The sequence below is a fragment of the Chiroxiphia lanceolata genome, chromosome 1 (genome assembly GCF_009829145.1).
Source record: "Chiroxiphia lanceolata isolate bChiLan1 chromosome 1, bChiLan1.pri, whole genome shotgun sequence".
Taxonomy (NCBI): Eukaryota; Metazoa; Chordata; class Aves; order Passeriformes; family Pipridae; genus Chiroxiphia; species Chiroxiphia lanceolata.
Genome location: NC_045637.1, coordinates 147,165,515 through 147,191,230, shown reverse-complemented (window position 1 = coordinate 147,191,230; position 25,716 = coordinate 147,165,515). Strand labels below are relative to the sequence as shown.

Sequence of the window (25,716 nt, the reverse complement as noted above, 5' to 3'; positions counted from 1 at the left end):
TGAGAGACAAATTGTTTCAGTCCCTGGTGTAAGAAGATAGACAAGCCTTACGTTTTCTTTCTGGAGCGTGTCCAGAGAAGGGCAATGGAGCTGGGGAAGGGTCTGGAGCACATGTCCTGTGAGGAGCAGCTGAGGGAGCTGGGGGTGTTTAGCGTGGAGAAAAAGAGGCTCGGGGTGACCTTATCCAACAACTGCCTGACAGGTTGTAGCCAGGTGGGGGTCGGTCTCTTCTCTCAGGCAACCAGCGACAGGATGAGAGGACATAGTCTCGAGCTGTGCCAGGAGAGGTTTAGGTTGGACACTAGGAAGAATTTCTTCACAGAAAGGGTGATTAGACACTGGAACGGGCTGTCCAGGGAGGTGGTGGAATCACCGTCCCTGGAGGTGTTTAAGAAAAGACTGGAAGTGGCACTCAGAGTCACAGTCTAGTTGACATGGTCATGTTCGGTCAAAGGTAGGACTTGATGAACTCGAAAGTCTTCTCCAACTTAATTGACTCTGGAATTCCTAAATATATATATGCACAAAAGGGGGGATCTCTACTGGTGTGGGGTCACAAGAGTCTCTCCCCTCCAGAGCTGGGGCTGCCTGAGGCACCGCCCAACAGGGGGCGCTGTGCCCGCCATGGCGGCCGCGCGGCGGAAGAGGCGGTGCGGCCCTGCCCCAAGATGGCGGCGCCCACGCGCGGCGTGGCGGCGGGCGGCGCGAAGGGGATGAGGCGGCCGGGGGCTGCCCGCGCCCGCCGCGGCGGCAAACTGGACCGGCTGCGGCAGGCGGTGCACGACTTCGTGCAGGCGGCCGGCGACCAGCCGCCGCTGGCCCTTCTGAGGGACTCGGAGAAGCAGAGCCGCAGGAGCCGTCGGGACGCCAGGAAGGAGAAGCGCAGGCTCAAGCGGAGCCGACGGCGACGACTCCAACGCGGGGAGCTGGTGGAGGCTCCCGCCGACCCGGACAAGCCTGCTCCTGCCAAGCCGTATTCTGCTAAACCCGCTCCGGCCAAGCCTGCTCCGGCCAAGCCCGCTCCGGTCAAGCCCGCTCCGGCTAAACATGCTCCAGCCAAGCCCGTTCCTGCCGCCCGCCCCACAGCCTCGACCTCGCCCGCCGCCGGGAAGCAGCGGCCGGGTCCGGTGTCGGCACCGACATCGACAGCCCTTTCGGCCCCCTCGGCCGCCGCCGCTGCCTCGGCGCGGAAACGGGCCCTGCTGGAGGCCAACGAGGAGGAGGAGAAGGAGATCCGTCGGCTGGAGCGGCAGCTGGGGCTCGGGAAGCGGCGCAGGAAGCAGGAGGGGCCCGCGGCCGAGCGGGTACCGCAGAGTTTCCTGCGGGACGGGCTGGGATACGTGCTGGGAGCCCTGGGCACCCGGGCCGGGCTCAGCAGGCTGTGCGAGAGCAGCGACGAGGAGGAGGAGGAGGGAAAGGAGAAGGAAACCAAGCCAAGGCCGCGAGAGCGCCCGTCGAAGCCGGAGGAGGACGAGGAGGATGAGGAGGAGGAGGAAGTGAAGGAGGATGAGGAGGATCAGGAAGACGCCTCAGACCCCTCCGAGGGGGATGACGAGGAAGGACAGTGGGAGAGCGAGAGCTCGTCCTCATCCCCCGAGGACGGCGAGGAGCCAGAGGCCAGCGAGCCCCTGGAGCAGGAGGAGAAAGAAGAGGAGGATGAGGTAGGAGAGGTGGGATGTTCGCCTCTGATAACACAAACCTGCTGCTCAAAGGACATGCGGCGACCAGAACACAGAGCAGGGTTACATCGCCTCTGTAAAGCACAGGTGTTTGCTGTCCAGTCGGGCCACGTGAAGTGTTGTCCTGGTTCAAAACCACACCTGGCCCAGCAGCAGTGTTGACTTGAGAGGTCTACCAAGACCTAGGGACAGCTGATAGACATGGAGAGCTGACAGACACCACCCCAAGTCAGGACGGTGGCAGGTAATACCTAGGGCACATGGGATCTGGAACTACTCTGGCTTTAGAGTATGAGAATATCCTTAAGCGCTTCTGCTGTGGGCAAAGACAGCTTGTGTTAAAATTAGCATCTGTCACACACCGAAGTGTTACTTATAAATGATCCCAGAGGTCCTGCCTGTGTTAGTTCTTGTAGCATGAGTGGAGGAGAGGAGGTCACACAGCCCTCATGGCACTAACCTAAACTGTCACTGATAAAACCTGGGGAAAACATAGGATGTCAGGTTTTAGTAACCATAACTTAAAGAAAATTTCATGTATAGGGAAGAGGGGCTTTCCCGCTGTCAAGTTGGTCATAAAGGGTAACTTCTTGCCTGCTTCTTTTCTATATTTTGTTCCTTTGGCATTGGTTATTAGATAGTAAGATTTATCTTTAAGTTCGGTATATTAATCTTAAATAGAAATGTATGTTGGTGTTCAAGTATTTAAGATCCTGGTTTCATCTGGTATCTTATTTTCTTCTTTTCCTGGTAAGAGTCATAATCACAGTGCTACAAAGTATGTTCCCCCTCAAGTAAGGAGAGCTCAGGAGACACTAGATGACAAGAAAAGAGAAGAATTGGGAAGACTGAAGAAAATGGTGAATGGCCTCATTAATAGGTAATGTAATAAGGAAAGTTGTTAATCTTTCTGGTTCAGTGTGACAGTGCTCATCAGTCAAAGCCAAGTGACAAGGATGTGACTTTTCTCTTCACAAGCTGATTTTAAGTTGGCAATCATGTCTGCTATTGTTAAGAATAATTATCTGTGTTGATATAAATTCTTCAAAGTTAGTCATTATAGACATTGAAAAATCTAGAAAATAAATTTAAGATTGGGCAGAATTCCACACAGCAGTTGCCTGCAAGTGGTAGGTATAATTCACTGTCAGTTGGAATATGCTTACAAAAAACCCTCAGTGTGAGCTTTAACTCCCTCCCAAAAAAACCCTCTGTTTTCTTTTTTTAAATTATTAAATTTCTCCAACACTATGACTGAGAAGGAGCAACACTTCCTAAATTCAAGTACTTCAGAACAGAAAAAATAATTAACATTCATTTTAATTTTAGAGTATTTTTTAAATAAGAAATCTAATGGCATTTTATCTGTTATCTGTAATATGCAGACTAGAGTTTGTTCAGTCATTCGAAATTTGATACACCTTATATGTTACAGTAGGAATTATTTGTGTAGTTCATTTCTTCTGTGATGTGCTATAGTTACAACTATAGTTACAACTGCTAAGCACAGTCTGTTTTCTTAATAAATCTGTTTGGTGTGACAGTAAGCACACTGACAGTGCTTTATAAGTGCTGCTGATGTGTTTTTACATGTAAATATTTTTTAAAACGCTACACCAGAATTAAATATATTACTTTTTTAGTTTAGTGAGCACAGAAAAATACAAAAGGCTCCTTCCAGTCATCTTTTCAATCTTCAATCTTTTCTTAAGCCACTCTAATTCCTCTAAAAAGAATTGCTGTTTGCTGGGTGAACTCAAAATTGTGGAACTGTGTAAAGAGAAGAGAAAGTGAACAGCGGATTTTGTTTCTCCATAGGTTGAGTGAACCAAACTTGTCCTCCATTAGTGGACAGATGGAGGAGCTCTACATGGCCAACAGCAGAAAGGACATGAATGACACTCTGACAGATATTCTCATGAACGCCTGTGTCACTGCGGTTGCCATGCCTACGAGATTGCTGATGGAGCATGTCCTTTTGGTTAGCATTCTTCATCACAATGTAGGAATTGAGGTAATTCTTGTGTCTGGCACTAATTTTGTTTAATAATACACAATGTAGAGTGTTTTCCTTGATGTTTTGTTTCGATTTCCGTGTCGTTTTTAGATGTGTGTCACTAAAAAGCATCTTTAGTTGAGTTTCGTCAATAATTGTAGCTTATTTGCAAGGTGTCCACAAGTGAAAGGGTCCAAGTCTGTTGCTTTATCTGATTTTATTTCCTCCATGAGTTACCACTGGTCAGCTTTAAAACCACCATTTTTTCATCAAAATCTTTCTGCATCCAGGAACCAAAAATTTTTAAACTTCAAATTCTCCCCCCTTCAATTACACTAATCCATTTCTATTCTCTTGGGTATGTGAGGATATTGATTTTGAATTATGTGTATCCAGATAAGAAAAGTGTTACAGTTGCAGAAGCCCTTTTACATTGGTGGAAAAAAGTTCTTTTCTAACCCAAATCATCGGTGGAATTAAGTAGGTATAATAATGCTCCGGAATATAAAAAACTTCAAAAAGCATGGTAGTTTTGGGGGGAATTTTCTTTTGTGTTTTTAAGTCTGATGAATAATTGAGATAAAATCTCTCTTGCTTACTGTTAGGGAAATGCTGAAGCTACTGATGTCAAAGATTTTAGCTAATTTCAATGAAATGTCTGTCAGGGAACTGAGGTGCTTCAGCACCATGTTCCCATCAAATTACACTTTTTTTTTTTTCTACATCTCAATGCAAAAGGTGTATGGATGCAAGTTCTTGGGTTTGTCATATAGTGGCCTGAATACTGGCTCTGAAACCATATTAAATATCAGATGGATGCAATTACAGCAGATTTCTCTGTGCAGCCTTGATACTAAACTTTTATTTTGTCACTCTTCTACTTGAATGGCAGTTCTGACTGGAAATATGATATAATACTACAAAGCTGTATTAAGAAGAGAATCAAAATCATCTCAGAAGTTGAAACTTTACAAAATACCTGGTGATGAGATTTAGATACAGATATACTAATAGGTGTCAGAAATAGGTAGATGATATCCAGACTATGTTCTGTACCACTGGCTTGGTTACACAGCACCTTTCAATCCAAGGCTGAAGTATTTCAGTTTACTATTAAAAACCATTATTTTTTCTGTAAAATAAATGTAGAATATGCATTACATGAAAGTGTGATAGTACAGCTGGACTGAAGATTAGGTTGAGCAATGCAGAAGTTGAGATTCCAGTAGCTGTGTTTATACATTTGTGCAGTCATTGGATAGTTAAAACCTGAGCTAGTCAAGGCTTGTAATGCAAGTCAGTGCTGCTGCTGGGACTCCTGGTTTTCATAAGAACAGTCAGCAGATTTTAGCACCATAATAATGGGTAGAGTCTTGTTTAGCAGCAATGCTTTGGTATGCTTTCTAATTCCAGTCTAGAGCATCAACCCTCTCTTCAGAAACACAGAGATTTCAAAATTTCTTTTCTAAACTGTGTCATTGACAAATGGCTAAGAATTATCCCCACTTCAAAATCAGCCTAAGCTGTGAAAACTTGGTATTTTGGGGGTTGTTTCACAATATTATTTTTTTATCCTTCTGTTAAGGATTTTGTTCTGGAATGCTGAACTCAGTGATGTGTTTGGCTTTTGATATACAGCTTTTACTGGATGAATGACTAGCAGTAGCAGGTGCAAGCCTGACAGCTGGAAAGTTGCTTATATCTGTCCATGAAAATTATGTAAACAAATGCTGATGCATGTGTACTGTAAGTTTATAACGTGTTTTTCTTGCACAGGCTTTAAAAGACAACTGGATGTCATATATGAGGTGTAAATAACATAAACTTTTTTGAAAACATCACACCACTTAGATGTTTGTGCATGCAAATTTAGAACATCCGTAATAGTTGAAAGGAGCAACAATATTTCTTTAAAATTAACAGTGGCAGTGACCCAAAAATAAATGTTTTACAGATGTCTGTAAAATCTACTTACAGTTAACTGCTGGACTTTTTTTTTCTCCCTTTCATGGAATTGATGCCAGGTCGGTGCTCACTTTTTGGAAGCTGTGGTGAAGAAATTTGATGAACTCTGTAAAAGTGATGCTGAAGGGAAAGAATGTGAAAATCTGCTTGCCTTGATTGCTCATCTCTATAACTTCCATGTGGTTCATTGCCTGCTGATCTTTGATATTCTGAAAAAGCTTGTTAGCACTTTCACTGAAAAAGAGATTGAGCTGATTTTGTTTCTTCTGAAAAACGTGGGCTTTTCCTTAAGAAAAGATGATGCATTGGCTTTGAAGGAACTGATTACCGAAGCCCAGAGGAAAGCAAGCACAGCAGAGAAGAAATTCCAGGATCAGACTAGGGTATGTGTGTGTTTTTAAGGATTTTATCATCTCAATAGACTTTAATAAGTACCTGGATACGTTACTTAAATTAGAAAAATATTTTCTGCTATGTTCTACTTATGTTCTAAATTACCATTAGTGTTTGGTTGTTGCATTCATTTGTTTGCATTCTTCTTTTCTGTCTTGCTCTGTTAGGACACAGACACCAGAATGCTTGTGATGGTGACACAGGACTGTTTTATGTCTTATACAATGGACAGGGCTTCTGTTTGATGATACTTCGTACACTTCAAAAAATGGTCACTGAGACGTGGTGTTTGACAGATTAAGCTTTGAGTTGAAGCTTGTACACAAATTAATATAATAGGGGCTGAAGTAAACATCCATTTTTATTCACGTAATCTAAAGCCTTTGTTTCCAGCTGAGCTGCTTATTCTCACAGAGTTGTAATTTCGAAGTACACTCTCTACTGTATTTAATAAACCCACAGCACATAACCCACAGAAACATTTCTTTTCCCTATAGGTTCGTTTTATGCTGGAGACTATGTTGGCACTAAGGAATAACGACATGAGGAAGATCCCTGGATATGATCCTGAGCCAGTCGAAAGACTCCGCAAGTTGCAAAGAACACTGGTGAGAACTTTCTTGGCATGTGTAGCCCAGTTATCCTTAAACCAGGAGTAATTATCTGTATTGTACGTTGGCTTGATGGACTGTAATATTTTAATTCATTTAACAGTCTGAAACTGGTGGACAGAAATCACTTCTTATATCATTAACTGTTATCTCCTTGTCCAGCCTTCGGCAGAACAGTTTGAGAAAGGACATAAATACTTAGCTAAAGACTTTGCCTCAAAGTCCTATAAAAGGTATATGAAAAGGATTGTTAGATGTTTAATGATTGTGTGAAAGAAATGAGTCAATATGACAAATTCTGGTTTTGGATGCACACACCTGCTCCTTGCTTCACCAGAATTATTTTGGAAGTCTAACACTTCAGAAAAGCTGGATGTTCTTTCTTCTTGGTTTTTGGGGTTTTTTTTTCTGACAGAGGGCAGTTTGTCTAGAACAACCCAGTATAAAAGGGATGAAAGTAATTTATAAGTGCTGGATGTGCATATTAGGATAATGGGCCAGACAAAAACAAGCTAGGTAACCTAGTTTGTATAATTTCCTCTCTTAAATTTTCGTGGTTCTCCTGATACACTTCTAGACTCTTTTGTTGAAAATTCTTATTTTGTTCAAAGAGTTTAACATTTTTGTTATTTGAACTGTGCAGAATTTAAGGCAGTTTCTTGTGTCATTTTATTTAATCCCAAGTATTCAAAAGGAAAATCATGACCAGATTGTAAGATGCTGCAAATCATCGGTATCAGCATTGTCGGAATTCCAGTCAAATTTTGTGATTGGAAGATGGCTACTTTTTCATTTATTATCTCCTTTTTAAAATGAAAAAAATATCAAGAGCTTCTACATGTAGATTTAGCCAGCTTTTTGAATTTCAAAAATTACAGCAGGTGGGAAGCTTGTAAATCCTCTTCAGGCTCCTGAATGAAACAAAGGTTGGGCAGGAAACATGGGAAGACCTTTATGGAGATTAATTTACCTGTTTAAAGTATTTGTTTAAGAGTAATTTTAAGTGATTAAAATATTTGTTGTTTTCTTTAAAAAAAAAATAAAGGTTTCAAATAAAAGCTTTTGTGTTGGTTTTTGTTTGTGTTTTGTTACTCAAGGTTCGCAGCAGTGGTTCGGGAAGAGACACTCAGCTCCGCGTCTCCCTGGAATCTCTGCTCAGTGCCGACCAGGTTGGTCGGTGGTGGATCGTGGGGTCATCCTGGAGTGGAGCACCAATGATCAGTGATACAAACAGCAGCACTCAGCAAAAACTACATTTAGGAAAGGTAAATCCAGGCAGTGCTAGTTACAAGTCTCAAGTGTTTGTGATCTTTTGAAGGTTCTTCATACAGGTGAATAAGTTCATTTCAGAGCCCACCAAAAAAACTTTCACGGGCACTTATAAGACTGTAAATTCTGCTGTTATGTTTTTTAAAATGTACTGATGCACTTCACAAAAGCTGTTACTACAAATATTTTGGTATAGCTTGCTGTTTCTTATCCTGTGGAATTGCAAAAGTGAAAGAAGAGACTTGATTTAGAAGTGAATTTGCTAGTAGTGTTGTCTATCTGGGGCATATATCCAAGCTGATTCTAAAAGTAATGTGGTGAGATGGTCATGGTGACTTACATCAGAGAAGCACATCTTAAAAAATGATTGGCACAATTAAAATGGATTAAAATGTATTTCCATATTTGAAAAAGCTCCTGATGATGCCCGTGCCTCTGGACAAAAGCTCAGGACCTTTGGATTGCTGATTCATAGTTTACTGGAGAGCTTCATTAGTGGTATTATTCAAGGCTGCACAGAAGTAGCTTTCTTAAATCAAGCATAATTCATAACTATAATAGCATATAACCTTATTTTCAGGTGAGTTCAAAGATAATGGAGCTTGCTCGGAAGCAGAGAATGAACACTGATATCAGGAGAAGTATTTTTTGTGTCTTGATGACAAGCGAAGACTTCATGGATGCCTTTGAAAAGCTGCTCAAGTAAGTACAGACTAGAACAGAAGACAGCCCAGAACTAAAAATAGCATTGAATGGGTTGGAAAAATAGCATTAAATGGGCTTAAGAGCATTGAATTGATAATACAATTAAAAGAAGTGAATAGCTAGGGATCCATGTAGGGTGAAAGGGTAGGAGAAGGGACCAAAACCCTGTTATAAGGGCTAATGGGGGCAGGCAGAACTGACTGGCAGTCAGAGGAAAGGTGTAGCCCCTGTTCTTGTCACTCACTGCTATAACTGTGATTTACAGCATCTTTTGGCATAAGGAGCCTGTATCTTTTTGCATTGGAGCTGTGTCCCAATCCAGTGGATGGAAGGCTATTGCAGGCTTATTCCCTTACAGAGACAGACCAAAAGACCCTGCAGAACATCTCTTGGTTTTGTAGCTGGATTTCCATGGGTTTTGTACTTCTGCCACTTCCTTGACTTCTTGCCACCTTGTTAAGCCATCTTGTAGGGCTCTGCCCGTACTTGCTTGACCTGGTAGTGTTCTAGTACCTCCACTTCCCCCTTGCAGAATTTATTAGCTTTGGCTTTGCTCCAGGGTCACATTTCACATTAAGACCAGTTTCCTTACCACTTGGCAAACAGCTCTTTAGAACAAGATGTGATCAGGGAAAAGCTCAAACTAACCTATTCTTTGTGTTTGTCAGAATATTAATTGTAAGAATATTAAGTAAGTGCGAAGGGAGAGATCAGGTCTGAACTTTTCTGTCACAGCTTGTAATTCAAAGGAATTGTTTTGCCAGGGTGGCATGCAATTATTTAATTTGCTTACCAAACCAAAACAGACTTTGTAATAAAGTCAACTAATATTTGATTAAATGCCACTTCTGCAAAACACAGCTTGGATTTAAGACTGTGATGGAGTCATTCCAATATCTTAATATGGCCTGTTCAATTAAAAGAAATTAGCTGCTGCTGCTGCAGCTCTTGCCAAGACCTGGTAGCTCAATTTGCAAATTGGGTTTGACTCTCATCTGTACTATTTAAACTAGTACACAAATCTGAATACATACAGGCTTGGCAGAAAAACCCTCTGCAAATTGCCTGGTGTGTGTTGGTAAGGATTTTGTACAGCAAACTCTGAGAGGGGAATTCCCTAATCTGCCCACATCTGGCAGAGTATAGTGGAAAGTACGCAGAACTGTCAGTGAAGGAATTAATTTCAATGTGAACATGTGTTTCAGAGTGTATGGGAATTTATATTCATATGTTTGATGTCAGTCTCATGAGGAAGAGCATATAAAGAAGTATTTTAACTGTTCTTGTTGATTGACCTTCTGCTAGGTCTGCTGGCAGAGTTGAGGTGTGGCTAAAGGATAATTTAAACTATTTAAAATCCAGGCTGCTATAGTTTTGCTAGTCCTTCTCCTCCTTACTGCAAGTGAAAGTAATTAGTTTGAAGCCAGAACAGTTCCCTGAAGTGGCTCAGCTTGTGATTGCAGAGGAGTCAATGTAAAGGGAGGGTTGGGAAATCACTGGAGACAAAGAGGAGAGAGAGACTTGATCTTCTTCATGAGCTTGAAAGGCCACGCCTCCTTCACACCCACAGTTTCACTCAGGAGAGGAAGTGAATGCTGCTTCAGTTGGATGGAGAGGCAGTTTTAAAAGTTATTTGGTAGAGATAAGGAATGTGAGAAACTTTGCATCGCAGAAGATATTAACACTTTTTAAGAGGCTCACTTATCCTGCTGTAGTGGGCTGTGTAATTCAGGATAGCGAGTATCTACGAAAGTGATTGTATCTACTGAAATAATTTGAGCTGACTTTTAAAAGGTGGGTTTGAGAGTTGCTAATTTTGATCTGAAGGCAGAGATAGTCTTGGACTTCAGCTGGTGACAACTAACCCACTTAGAGGCTGGCTTCTGCTGGCAGTAAATAACCTACTTCAGAGGCAGTTATCCCATTTAATGGTGGGAAATTCTTAAAGCAATCCACACATACAAGTCCGTGTAACTCATGAATGATTTAATTGGTGAGGTGGTTGCACATTCTTTATCAGATATTATTGGGTTTATGAAATCTGTACAGGTTTATGGTGAAGCTCAGCAGTGAAAGACAGTCCAGACTCTTAAAATTTAAATACTCAGGAATGCTAGGTCTGAAAAGATACAATACTGCTAGTTCTATGAAAAAGTGAAGGTAAGAACAAAACTGAATATCCAAGAGTTGTTACTTGGTTACAACTGTCTGGCAACATGAGTATTTCCTAAATAAGCAAGTTATGATAGAAGTGATGATAAAGAAGGAAAAAGAGAGTGTACCAAATTAGTAATTACAGTGTAACTTCACGAGTCATCTATTAAAAGCATGTCCAATGGCTGAAAACCTGTATATTGGTAAAAAGCCCTTTTAGTTGCTCTGTACTAAAATCAGACAGAACTTGGCTGATGAGGGAGCAGGTGAGTTATATCACAGACACAGCACTCACAGTGATGGTCTCTTTTGGAGAAGCAGACTTCTAAGTTTTCACTGCTCATTAGCAATCAGCCTAGAAATCATCACAGATTTTCCTATTGTAAAACCTTAAATTCTGTGGAGTTTTGGCTGAGCCAAAACAGTATTTTTCTCTGTTAATCTGGTGTGTCTGTGATCAAATGCAATGCAGATGTCTAGAGGTGTATACAAACGAGGGGTAATAGAATCAAGCAATGACAAACTACTCTGCAGGCAAGTTCCAGTGGAGTCAAACCTGGTTAGAAAGTATACTTGAGTTGTACTAATGCCTTGTGAAACTTGAGCTTGAAGCAATGAGAAGAATTTTGTTTGATATTTTTCAGATTATAATACGAAGCATTTTTCATTTTAATTGGTTTTAATGCTGCCAAGCATTTGGCAGCCCTGGAAGTTAAATCATATGCACAGACCAGGTGCATTGCCAGTTAGTTACCATTCCCTGCCAAAGTGTCTCAGCCCTCCTTTAGACTGGAAGGCTCTTCAGTGCTTGGCCTTCATACAGAGGCAGCCAACATAAGTACTCATAGATACTGTTTTCTTCAGGCTTTTTTCTAAGGTGCTTTGAAATCACTGACTGCATCCTCTTAGGCTGCTATCAAACAAAAATGGATTTCAAGTATGATGGAGTTGACATACAGATTAAAAAAATTCATATCACCAACTGAGTAGGAAAAACACCTTAGAATGTTTTCTTATCCCTACTAAGTACCACGGAAGTGAAGCACCCTGGACGTGTTTCTCCAGACAGGCTTACGGTGAATCCAAAGGCTGTTTTTCCTCCCATGGCCATAGGTACAAGTGTGAGATAACAGCAACAGGGCCCTACAGTTCTTGTTCCACTGTTTAACCTTTGTTAGTGGTATCTGTGCAGCAGCATTTGCTGCAGTCCTACTGCTCTGCTCAAAGGCACAACCATAGTAACTGTGCCCTCTCCTCTATTTTAGTTCATGGAGAGCTACAAACATGGAGTGGGCTACCTTTCCTTCCCCCAGGGAGTGCTTACACTGCATCATTCCACTTCTGTCTGTTATGGTCTTGCTCTTGCAGCCATTCCTTTAACACCCATAATACTGTAACATTTCCACATTGCCATACCAGGATATTTGTTTAGCTCACAGTCCTAAATTTTTGAGTCCATTCAGTATTTTAAAGGCTTCATAAGAACTTTATAACAAGTAAAATTTAATGTGATGTTTGGAAATTTTTTTTAAAGTATTACTCTCAGATGTCGAGTGTAGCTCTTACTTTGCATCAGTAATTTTTTCCTTACTAAATGATTCTCATTCTCTTGCTAAATTTTAGGCTTGGACTGAAAGATCAGCAGGAGAGAGAAATAGTTCATGTCGTCCTGTACTGCTGCTTACAGGAGAAGACATTTAACCCTTTCTATGCATTTTTGGCTAACAAGTTTTGTGGATATGAAAGACGATTTCAGGTAAAGAAAAACCTGTTCCTTCTTTGGTTTAGTGTCATGACTGTGGTTAGGAAGACAGTTATTAAATACCTGAGGATGGATGTGTGCCTGTTAGGATCTTGATCCCAGGGAAAAATTCTGCTGGTATAGCTGTGCATTCAGGAAGGCATACTCATGGTCAGATATGAGTAGGAAATAAAATGACTACTGCAGAAGGTTTGCTTTCTTCTGTTTCATGCATTTTAAAAGAATTGGAACAGTCTGATCAAGCATTTCTGTTAATTAACAGAGGGCTCGTAAAGAATAGAAGGTCAAAAGGTTTGTTATGTTGTTACTCATTTAAACAGCTGCTTGATTTGTAGGATTATTTTTTTTACCTTTGACCCCTAGGTGACATTTCAGTTCAGTATTTGGGACAAAATCAGAGACTTAGAAAACCTGTCAGCTGCTGCCATCTCCAACTTGGTTTCACTGTTGGCTCACTTAATAAGGACAAAGTCACTGCCACTTTCAGTTCTCAAGGTTGGTGTGTCTCTTTCCAAATCTTTCTTCATTTTCCTTCCTTTTTCTAGTACTGTGGAAGGTGTGTTTTCTCTCTTACCTATATGGTACTTTAGCTGATTATGCTAAGACAAATTTTGTTCTAAGCTTAGCAAATTATTGTATTTGATTACAGTAATGCTGTCATTTGGGTAAAGGAGAACCTGTGGTGACCCGGGCATACAGCAAATCTACAGTTTTAAGATTATTTTCTTTAGAGTATCCAGAGTTGGAACTGAGGCTCCTTCATTAACAGGCTTTAGCAGTAGATTTTGTGCTATGATTTTTAGCTGATGTTGATTTTTATTAGACAAGAAAGGAAATCTACAGAGCATCTGGATTTCAGAATGGGAAGTCCATAGAATCTTATTATAAGAATAGTTGAAATTAAACAGGCAATTAAATGGATTGTCCTAGGTACTTATGAAGTATTTACCTAGTCGATAGATTACATCTGGTGTTCTGGTACTAGTAGACTTCTGTTCCTTAGAAGATTCTCTGCTTTCCTTATTAACTGGCTTTTGGAGGCAGCATTCTCAACTAATTCTTCTGTGCCAAAGTCAAGACTCAGTATGTGCAGAGGCCAGTTGGTGTGCTAAGAGCTGTTCATTTGCTGTTCACTTAGAAGAGAAGACAGCTGTTTGAAATACTTGAATTAATCTAATTCTCTCCCTCTACCTACCAGGTAATTGAATTCAGTGAACTGGACAAACCCAAAGTCCGTTTCTTGCGACAAGTATTAAGCACACTGTTAATCAAAGCAGATGCTGAAGAACTTACTGACATTTTTATGAGGTAAGTGATCAGAGAGATCTCCAGAGAACCCTTGTTGGGGAGTAATTAGGAAGATAAGAAGTTTGCTTATTTTGTTTGGAATTACACGGTACCTTTTCCACACATCAGCCATCCCTTAAAAGTCAGCTCTCCTGGGTGAGTGCAGGAAGTGTATCACTTGTGTGTTGGCACAGGCTCTGACAGAGATGCAGCATAACGACTGTTACACAAACTAAAGCTTTCAAATATTCAGTGTATCATGTTGGTGAAAGGATTTTCATGAGCTCTGTAATTACCTGCTTCCCCTGTTGCTGTACCATCTGTGTGCAGTGGGATTCACTCTGCCAGCAGTCATTGCTAGGAGGTATCTTAAGAAGGAAAAATAAAGTAGTACTAGTGAGGGAAAGGTTTGGGGGATTTCTTTATGGGGTTTTTATCAACACTGTCTGAAAAATCTTATTTTTGATATGGGACTGGGTGGCCTGGAGAGGCTGGGAAATCTCCATCCTTAGGACTTGAGTGGATAATTCTTGCAATGTCACATGAAGTGAGAAGAAATTAGGTGGTGATCTTTTAACACAAGGAAGTTTGAACACAGTGTTTGCCTCATTTTTTGCTGTAATGTAATTGTTTACATAAAGCAAGTCTGAGGCTGCAGTATTCTATTGTTGAGGGCCAGTTGTATGTTGAGTGTTTGGGCTGTTTGCCAAACCAGACTTGGTAATTTGAAAGCCTCTTCAATAAAGCTCCTTTTATAGGTCGGGTTTTTTCTATGTCTCTATTTGAAGAAGATGAAGAAAATTAAGAAACTTCTGAAATGGCAGGAGAGTAAATAATATTTTTTATCTATATCTTTACAGGGTATCAGACAACCCCAAACTGGGAATGCTACGGGAAGGCTTGAAACTCTTCCTTACCCACTTCTTACTGAAACATGCACAGGCCCAAAAGAGTGCTGAAGAAGCTAGCTTGATAAAAGAAAGAGTTGAACTAGCAACCAAGGCTTTGGAGGCAAAAGAACCCAAATTGAAGCTATAGTTCTGTTTTTCTGATAAAACATGCAGAAAAATATTTCAGATTCAAATAATTGCGAATGAGGAGGGCCATTTTACTCTAAAGGATTCATTTTTTTATGTAAATAATTACTTTGCTCTACACAAAACCTCTACACAGTGAGAGGTTTAATTGAAGGGGATACAAGGCCTTTTTGAAGAAAGGGAAAATGTATTTTTGTCATGTCCCTTTCTGGTACAAGTGCTTTGTGTTGATAGTTGGTATCTGGAGAAGAGGATGAATTTCTCTTCCATGATACTCTCAGTCAGCAGCAGTGTTCTGCACTGCACATTCTAACCTTTTGAAATTGTAAAATAATGGCACCATAAATAATAAAGAAGCAACCTTAACTAAAGGCACTTGCCTAAAGAAAGGGGCCACTAGATGGCACAAGTACTGGTGAGTCGGTTTGGGAAGAAACCAACTTTTTTCCTAAAGTGTTGGAAGTTATTTGCTAATTCTGTGAATTGTTTCCCTGACTCTTGGTCAGGAAAAAGATCTTCAGTTGGATTCAAAGCTCTCGTAAAGTGACTTGAAGATCTGACTTTGCCCAATTATATTGGGTTTAGACATCACAGCATAATTTTATTGCATTTTTTAGCCTGTTTTCCACAGCTTTAGAATTGGAGTTGCCTAATCACTTGTGTAAAAAAGATAAAGAATATCATCAATATGAATATTTAATAAGAGAACACCTTCTTTAAGAATTTGCTTACATCTTCCAATCAGATGTTTAAAATAAATGGTGTACATTTCTGTATAACACGCTGTTAATGGTTTGTTTCTTTTGTCACCTTACCACTACACGTTAAACTGCCATTTTTCTAAATGCTTTGCTTTTTGTATTAGTTTTACTCTAGCTGGCCTGGCAGGAAAGGAATGACCTTAAATTGGGTGGGGAGGGGAAAGTACTTTATTGTCTGCAACGTGTATCTACATGATCTACTTATGTTGGAGCTGTTGGCCCTATTTCTGTAGGCAGGCTGGCCTCTGGTGTTCAATAGGCCACCTATGGTGCCTCCTAATTGCATTTGATACCAATTGATCTGTCCCTGTTGGGAAAAATTTATTTTTTAATCCAATTGTTGAATGTAGAATCCTTTGCTTGCTCGGGTATGTGAGTAATGTTTTCAGGGGGAGTAGTGCTTCCCCCAGGAGCCAGGGAGCTGTTTTTCCTCACCTTTCCTCTTTGGGGAGCAAGGTGTTCTGGGAGCAGAAAGACCCACTTTCAAAACCCCAGGTTGCACTAGCAAGGTAACAACTAACACAGAAGAGAATTACTATCAAAAGAACAAAGCAAGATGCTTTTTTCCTCATCTTTCATATCATTGGCAGCTTTTAAGAGTACAAAACTGTCCATTTCCCCTCAGTTGCATCATAGATGCAACAAGACAGAAGAAAAAAAAATTAAGTTACAATATTTCTGGAATTCATGCCAATTAACAGAAACATGGGCAGCAGCAGAATCGACACTATTTTAATGGCTACAAAAGTCACAACTTCAGGCAGTGTGAGCTGCCTTAAAACCAACCACACCAAACCTTGTATTTAAGTTTTGGAGTGTAGACTTGGGAGAAAATCTGTGCCAGCCCCTAGAAACGGGCTGCTGTGGAACGCGTGGGACTCAGTAAAAATTGGTCCCCCTCGACTGCAGCAGCCACCTAATTAATTACCTTTTCTGTAGGAGTTTAGGTAGACCCAGCGTGTGAACATGTTTGTGGTTTAATAACACCTAAATGGAAACACACTGCTCTAGCAGGGAGGTTGAGGCAACTTTGCTCCTCGAGATAAATCTCAAACCATCTTCCTTAGATCAAGACAGGCTGCCTGTCCCTGGTGTGAGTGCTGTGCTCGGTGATCAGAGCTGACCACGCTTTGCTGCAGTGGCAGGATTGCCAGGAGTTTTATGGGTCTGAGTCTATTCACTTGCTGCAGCTGCCTGAGGCAGTGGATGCAGGTGTTGCTGTGCAATTAGAGGGGATGGCTTTTACCTTACAGTCGAACATTGCAATTGCCTTTTTTTTTTTTTTTTACAGTGACACTTGAATTAGTTATTATTTATCCCAAAGGCTGGTGTGTTTTGTTTAAACTTAATGTTATCAGAGCCATTCTTTTTTTTCTGAGGAAAACAGTTTTTACCTGCCTGCAGCTTTTATATTTGCCATATTTATGTAAAAACATAATTTTTTTTTAAAAAATGACTTTTCAAGGAAAGCAGATTAAATACACTGCCAGCCATAGTCACGGTGCAGGAACAGTTTTTGTGGGTGATTCTGCATAAGTCCTGCCCACCCGCTGTGCTTTGGTGAGGGAATAACTGTCCAACAAAAATTTGACAATTCCAAGATAAATGTGAATTCCTGAGTCCTGGATCTTGCCATATTTAACAATGGCAGTCTGGTCAGACTACCACAGCTTTCCAAAGGTGGAAGGCCTGGCAGAATGCTGTTGATGTACCTATGCGTCTGCAAGCTGTTGCTTCTGTCATCGATGCGTCCTAAGGACATAAAGGATACAAAGCATGTGTGAAAAGGAAAGCTGAGATTATTTTATATTCACATATATTTTATGGGTATTGTACATGTATACTTGTGTGCCTAAATGTATTTTTTATATATATAAAATATATAGATTTTTTTTTTTTTTTACATATACTTTTAACAAGAAAAAACTTGTCCCAGCGGAGCTGGCCCGGCTGGAGTGTCTCCTCCTTATAGCAGGGCTGTCAGTGCTATAACGTCTCTCTGGAACAGCAGCAAGACTGAAAATGCTGGCAGGCAGCTTCCTGCAGGACTGCACACTCAGCACTGCCTGCCAGCAGAGGCTGCTGGGGAAGTTACACCCAGCTGGGACACATTTTGCTTTGTCTGCCACGGAATAAGTGCTCAATAACACACATACCCAAAACTGAGATTTCTTCCTATTGAGTGTTGGTGTGTCAGCCACCGCCAAACCTCTGTGAGAAACGTTCCCTGATGGTTCCAGGGACAGAGATGCCGCTTAAAATGTCCAAAATTCTTCCATACAGGAGGTTTAGGGGAGTTGCTACTTAATGGGAGGAAAAGGGCTTTGGGTTGGTAAAAATACACTGTGCTGGAAAACCAAAGCTACGGTTGCAGCAGTAATCCTTACTCCTGACAAGCCAGTGGAAAACACGGCGTCATTTTCTTTAGATGCATTTAACTAAAAGCTGGATGTTTGATTTTTGAGCTATGTAGCAGCACATTTGAATTCCCCCTTTAAACAGCACGATCCACGCATTACAGCAGTTTGGATTTTTGTTTTCTTTAAAGCTGGACAGCAATGTTTTAAACTTTCTCTGTTTTCTGTATCAAAACTAACGGGGCAGCGAAGTCTGGTTTTTAGCTTTGGCCGGAGTGTTACGCTGATAAATCATAGGCAAGTCCTTCTGGCAGGGTTTTAACACTGCACCTGAATGGGCCAAGTATTTGCAGGGCTTTTCCAACTTGACGTTTTTCCATTGTCCTGCGCCCCGGGGATGACGGGTTGATGTCAGTCGTGCTCGGGAGGCGCAGACGCGGCGGGTCTGCCCTGCCTGGTGCTGGGGAAGGTGTGCAACCCAATACTGTGCTCAGAGCACATCTGGGATCGTTTGATTCCCATTGTTCTGCGGGTGAACTCTGGACGTGAGAAGTTACAACCCGCGAGCAGCGCGGTGCCAATTGTGTGCGACAGTGATTTCAGCTTAATAAATATGCAAGTGGTAACTCCAATACTCAAATTTTTGTTGCACTGAGTGTAATTGCAGCTTAGTGCCTGGCTATGTGTGTGTGAGAGTCAGTATGTGATTTTTTTTTTTCCTGCAGTAGGTGAAGCAATTTTGTTTTCAGGAGACAATTTGATCCATAGGGTCAATTTTAAAAGGCTGAGTGCATGTTTTAACGAAGAGTTTTTGGGTTGGACTGATTTCAGGAATTGTAGGTAGAGATATGACTCTTTTACCATATGCCACTTTTTGTGATTTCATCTCCTGGAGGAACTTTCCTTCACCCTCCAGTAAAGCTTAGTTTACCAGGAGGCCTGCAGGGATGGACATCACAGCTGCCCATATAAAACAGCTGTGCTATCCCCAAATTCTGGTATGACCTGCAGCCTTGCTTTAAAACTAATTACAGTAAGCCTTTGGCTAATTTAGATTCATGCACAATTCCAAATCGGATACCATGTGGTTTCCCTAATAACACTTTAAGGAAATGAATGAGCATTTATCAAGGATAAGCTTGGGGAGAGCCAGCTGGCACCAAAAATTCCTTAAAACTTGTGTCCTAGGACAAAGCAATTCACACACCAAAACCAGCCCACCTCATGTGAATGGAGTGGGATTCACTTCAAAGTGATTTGGAAATGCCTAACTAATGTTATTAGAATGAGAGGTACTGAGTAAAATTAAATAGAGACCATTTTTTAATAGTTCCTTCAAAGTCTTTTGTCAGTTACAGTGAGATGGTTGTTTCATTTTCATAAGTGAGAGATTTCCAACTGTGACACATTTTCCATTAGAAACTCCATTATGGACCTTTTACCATTCAGACAGTAAGAGTACCCTCAAATCCCTCTTGGGTGCACAGGCCAACACGGCTCTGGTGTGAAATAGCAGGGAATATTGTTGGAGGCAGTGCAGCCACTGGGGAGCAGCTGTTGGTTACAGCCAGGGGATGGAACAATATGTTTTTCTAGTATACAGACAATAAGTTATGTTTGGTGTCACCTTGGGGAAAAATAAGTCACCTTGATTGCATCTCCTTGGCCTGCACCTTATTCACAAAAGCATCCTTCCTCCTCAGCCAAAGCCTTAGACTCTGAATGGAATTTCTTTTTCCTTATTCTGTAGTTCAATTCACCCTTAAAATGTTGGCTAGATGGTGTTTACTTTCCAAATTTCCCCACCTAAATGGTTTAAAACTAAGTCTGTGGGTCTCTTGAAGATTTTTATTACACCAGGGATTATGCAGGTACCGTGTGGCAGGGATGAGGAAGCACTGCAGAAAGATAGGGATGGCATTTGAGACTCTTAAATGGTTCCTGTGATGATAAAAGCTGTTGAGGGAGGCTCCAGGGAACTCTTCACCAGCGCTTCAGAGCTTGAGCAGCAGGCACTAAGTCATCTCAAAAGCTGCTGTGGGTTTTGAATCAGTTCAGGTTTCCTACCTTTGGTCTGAAATCAATGTGAAAATCAGATCTGGAGAGACACTGGACCCATCCATGCTTCTGGGCTGCCCTGTTCCTGTGAAACCTCACACCAGGTTTGTGAGTTTAGGGAGCCTTCACACTGCTAAGGACTGGGGAAGCAGATCTTTATTCCTGGCCAAGTTTTTGACACTCTCACAGAAGCTGAGTAACACTTTCCCTGAAATAGGCTCCTCCAGGGAGGAGCCAGGGCTACACAGGGCTGATGTGGAGTTGTCAGAGGCACAGGATCAACAGGTTTTGCAGAAGAGCACATTTAAGCCTTTTCAACATTAGCCCATTTTCCTCTGTTATTAAAATTGACCCTTAAATCTAACCTATATATGTATTTATCATTCCTGAAGATGAAGATTTGGAGGAATAAAGGAGTGGGGGCTTCAGGTATCTTGCCACCCTTAGCTGACGAAAGGGATTTCTTCCTCCCATCCCCAAAGCAAAGGGCACCCATGAGGTTCTGAGTTACTACAGGAGTGGTGTCCCCTCAGGGCAGCTTCAAAGACAACACAACAGATCTTCTTCATGGTGCAAGCTGCCAGGAGCTCCTGCTCCCTGAGAGTGATCCAACTTTAGACTCCTTGGGTTGGCGTTCCCATTCTCAGTGTGACTCTGTCCGTGGTCCCTGCGGGTGAACAGGTCACACACTCGTGTCCTCACTGTCCTACAGCCAGGGAGCCAACACACAGGCAGTTCCACTCATTTACCTGGGAAATCTGCAGGAGAGGCCTGAGTGAACTCGCCCCTCACCTGCCCACAGTGGCACAGGTGGGGTATCTCTCCTCTGCTAAAACCTCCATCACGGGCTTTCTGTGACCTGAAACCTGTGTTATGCTGAACAGCATCTGATCACGGGCTGAAGAGTGAAAATATGGATAAAATTTATAAGTTTTATTAAAACAAATCACACAGCTGCTATTCCATCTCCTCCATGGTCATTTATACTGGCCATGATCCATTCTTCAGGTTTCTGAGAGACACAAAATGGCAAAAAAAGGTGAGAAGACCACCTGTTTCATGAGGTGGAGGCTGAAGAAAGGTGAAATAACTTTTGCACATTGTCTAAGCGAGTGACCTGCAGAACAGAGCTGAGTGCTGTGATGCTCTGAGCAGGAGCGTAGAGGCAGCCTCATATCACCCAAATCTGCTTCTCCCAGCACCCTCAGCTCACCCTCACAAGACCACGTGAAATGCTCATAAACAGCTTAAAAATCTATGGTCAATCAGGCCCTTCGGAAAAGATGGGGGCTAAGAGTGTGGGTGGAATAAAAGGAGTCAAGAGATCCCTGAAGGAGGGTGAGAGCCACAGCAGGAGCTGGGAGAGGAGAAGGAGACAGCACAGACAGAGGGAAGCACTGGCTGGTGCTGCTGAAGTGTCATCTTAATTATCCCTGGCAAAAGAACAGTGATTAACATCGATGACTGTGGACAACCTTTGTGTAATTACTCATTAACATTTCTAAAATTGCACCTAGCTGCTACAGCAATACATGCTTTATAGATTCATCATGTTGAAGTCCAGAAAGAATCATTAGATCGTCTACGCAGACCCCTGTGCTTTGCCAGCCGCTATTACACTGCAGAAATTAGCGCTGGAGGCGGCTTGTGCTTGGCTTCCACGTACTTTCCAGAAAGGGCATCCAGGGATAGCAAGCGATGGACACTCTGCCCCATGCCTTGAGATGTGGTTCTAAATTCAGATCGCTCCCCTGCCCCAGCCTCACGTTAAAATCCATGCTGGTTGCCTTTTTTTTTTTTTTTATCATTATTTATGGAAACGGTACCCACAGCCAAGCAGAGCTGGATGGGAAAAGGAATTCTTTGTCCCCATCTCCTCTGAGCGGGAAGAGAGGAGGTAGCTGAATTAGAGGCTTCTGCATTGCCTATCTGTGCTCCTTCCTCAGACATGGGTACCATCTGCCCAAAGCTACCATTGGCCAAGAACATTAACAGAAGTCCTGTGAATAATAATTTAAAATAATGGATTAATTAGAGGAAATTGTGATCTGCCTGCAAATGTCCTTTCTGCAAGCATTAAAATGGAGCTAATCCTTGCAGCTACACAATTCATTGCAAGCCACTGGCTCTGCTGGGTTTTACTAGAGGAAAAGGGCATTTTTATTCTCATCTACTCATTTTAGAAACCAGTCCCAGTTAGACTAACTCAGCAACACCTGTTTCTTTTCCTAGAGAAACATGAAAACCAAATTTTTTATAGTATCTTGTGATCAGAGAAAGACCACTCTGACCTACATGTTGTAGGTGATCCCATTTCCATTGCAGGTGCCTCCGTTTTGACCCAGGACTTCAGTTAAATTAAAATATTTCAGTCCTCAGAGTAGGGAGAAGAACACAGGAAATATCTTCTGGGTCCACTATCCTTGAAGAAGACTGTTTGGAGGAGATATTACACAACCCTCAAGGCAAGAAAAATTATGCAAAAAGTCCCAGAAATCACAAAACCATCTCTTCTAATGTAGGGCAACCCTAATCCACCATTGATGTTATTCTGGTTGTGTGAGTATTAGTGAAAAATGAAAGATCCGTATCACACTTGTTAATTTCCAGAGTAATGTGCAGGTGGTATTTAACTCTGGCCAGACCTGAACCACCATTCTGGGGACAGAAAGACTGTAATTTGGGCACTACACAACACCTGAGGGAGAGTAAGGTCCCCTGGGAGCTTAATCCCTTTCACTATTTGTCCTGTGTTGATGTTCATGGAATTCAAACAGCTGACCAAGAAGCACCCTGCACATCACAGGAGCGACGCGTGGCTCAGGAATTAAAAAGAATGAAGGATGGTGTGGTTATCCCAGCATCCACAGCACACAAGGGGAAAGCTGGAAAAGAAAGGGAATCTACACCAAGATTCACCATCCTGGGGCATCTCTGGTGAAACCAAGCCTTAGCATAGCTCCCCAGCAGAGGAATCAGAGCTGTAACAGAAATCAGAGCCAGGAAGGATCCACAGGAGTGATGCAGCCGCCAGCACACTCAGGGAGCAGCAGGGATGCAGAATGCATCCCTCCCACCACGGCCCTGCTGTGTCCAGCCCCTCAAGCATAAAGGGAAGGGGTGTAAGAGGAGGATGAAGAAGTGTGGGATGGGGTCTTACTGAGAACTAGAGAAATAGCTGAGAAATAGAGAAATAGAACATTAATCCCTTAGTTTTGGATGAGCATAACAGTTTAGGCTTCAGAAATAATCAATAATCTTTCTGCTAGTGGAGTATTTCATTCCCAGCAGTTTCATGGAGAGTTTGAGGGAGATTATATATTTATGGTTTCCCATTTGAAAGACTTTTAGCAGGTTTACCTGGAACATATGGATCCTATTTTGGTTCTTTTGTTTTAGCACTTAATGCTTATGAAATTGCCAGTTAATGACATCCATGCCCAAACCCATGTTGCTTTTTAAAGTAAAATGCCTACCAAAGGTCCATGTTCATACTTACCACTTCTCAAGTACAGCAATGAAAGTTTTAAGAGGCTTGTTACCTACTGTGTCTGGGGGAGGGAACCGACAGAATAATGAAATTACAAACAGGGGTTTAGATTAAAGCCTTGCTGGCCTTGCCTGCTCTGGGGCTCGAGGCACTGCAACCCCACCAGCACCAACGGGGCACCCCAGGCTTGGGTGTGGGAAGACCCTGGGCATGGGTGCAGGGAGGCCCCATATTTTTTTCAGGGAACTTGGGCTGGGGGGAGGTAAGCTGGAATTACGAGGCCCCTGGGGTGAGGGATACCGGGGTCGGGAGCAGAGGGATGAGGCTGGATGGGAGGGCACCCCAGAGCTGGGTGAGAGGGGGACTCCGAGCGATGCTCAGCCAGAGAGAGCATCCCTTCCGTCTCCAGCCTCTGGCTGCCCTGGGGCGCGAGTGACAACGGGCCCTTTTGCTGCTGACAGGCTGGGCAAACCCCGGGGCACCTCCGGCAGAGACCCCTCCGGCCCAGGGCGCTCGAGGGGCGGGCGCGGAGCTTCCCCCGGGCCGGGCGGGGCGCGGCGCAGAGCGCGGAGCGCGGAGCGTGTCGCGCACGTTACCGGCTCCGCTAATCACCCCTGAGCCTTTGATTGCCCTGCACGTGGGGACGAGCCTCCGCACTTCAAAAGAGCGTGGGAAATCCTGATTAAAAGGCTTTTCTCCCCCGTTGGGATCGACACCTTCTTTGAAGCCCTTCCAAGCGACAATGCAAACGCAGCCACCGCCAAAGGACTGTATCTATATTTTAAGTGACTTTAATTTCTCTTTCCCCCTCTTGCTCTCTTCCCCCCTCCTTTCCTTTCAGTTTTGGAAACACCTGGTAAGTTGTAAAATGATTTACGAAGTGAAAGTGTTAAATGAGGCCACCAGCTGTAAGACTGACAGAGCTTTATGAGTTTTATTAGGTGCCCTATTATGGAAAATAAACTTTAATCCGTCCATAAAAACAGAATCTGAAAAACATATTTGCCCTTGTAGTCTGGAACACTGAAGGTATTCTTGTGAGACGCTGGGCTTTAAAGAGATTAATTTTATTGAGACAGACACAATACACCGGTAGGACTTTGATACCGAGTCCGTGAATAGCTGCCTGTACCCGCAAGGCTGGTTTTCATGGGGCTGGGACACGTTTGGACACACACCTCTCGGGCATACAGAAAATTTCTGGTGTGGTGGGGCACATCTGCCAGTTTAATTAGTAAGTATTTAACTGGAAATTAATGACTGAGGGAGGATCTTTTTTCGGGAAGGTGATCCCAGGTAGCTCTTGAAAATTATTAATTATAATTAAAATAATTATTGTTATTGTTGTTGTTATTATTATGCGCGCTATGCATTATATTTCATTTACTGATAATTTTTTAGGATAACGATGTGTCCTCCAGACTGATACGGTTTAGGCATTTCAAGGTGGGAGCAAGAGGTAAATCCTGATGACAGTAACTCGGACGTGTCGCCAGGATTAAGGTGGAGGAGCCACCGCGGCCCTGCGCGGGTATTGCGCGCTCCTGCAAGGCTGTTCACCCGCGGAGATGCAGCCGCAGCTAAGCGGCGTGAAAACCACAGAGATACTGATGCCTTTATACTTCTATCGCCTTAAAGTCTCTACAGCCTGTGGCCGAAAGAAAATCGTTTACAAATTTAAATGAGAGACTCCTATGCGATTGTTTCCGTCCAAGGGCGTACGTATCGATCAAGCCCAAATCAAATTTATCCCGACCAAGTATTTTGACACATGGGATCCATCCGGTTTTATGATTTATCGTGATTTTTGGCGTGTCGCCCTGGGGCGCTGTGTGTGCCGGGCCGGGGAGCTGGTAACTAACCGCGTTAATGCCTGAATAGCACCTCCAGCCGCCCCACCTGAAGCTTTTCCTTCCTGAATCTCATCCCATAATCTCATGCATCCACTAGCCTGTGTTTCGCGGGCCGGATTTTTACAGAAGCCGTTTAGAGAGGGCATGCTGTTCCCATTTGAAAGGTTAACGCGCATTTGTAGAAAATACCTTTTATTATTATTAATTGTAAAAACGCATGAGAGTGGGAACGCTCCATGCTTCATTGCTCCTCGTTCTCAGCCTCCGAGGCTCTGCGGTGACCCACGAGGCGGTGACACCCGGGATGAAGGGGCCGGGTCCCTCCGCTCCCCTGCGCGG

The 25,716-nt window shown here is 42.7% G+C and overlaps 1 protein-coding gene across 1 annotated transcript; it reads left to right on the top strand.

Annotated features, from left to right (window-relative positions):
* Positions 1 to 464: 464 nt before the first annotated feature.
* On the top strand, positions 465 to 15,639 carry NOM1 (nucleolar protein with MIF4G domain 1). Its single transcript, XM_032690339.1, has 11 exons — positions 465 to 1,661; positions 2,435 to 2,559; positions 3,498 to 3,693; positions 5,700 to 6,023; positions 6,531 to 6,641; positions 7,742 to 7,909; positions 8,494 to 8,615; positions 12,396 to 12,528; positions 12,898 to 13,029; positions 13,733 to 13,842; positions 14,682 to 15,639. Exons 1-11 carry the CDS (start codon positions 465 to 467, stop codon positions 14,857 to 14,859), a joined length of 2,796 nt encoding a protein of 931 aa, XP_032546230.1. The 3' UTR covers positions 14,860 to 15,639.
* Positions 15,640 to 25,716: the final 10,077 nt, after the last annotated feature.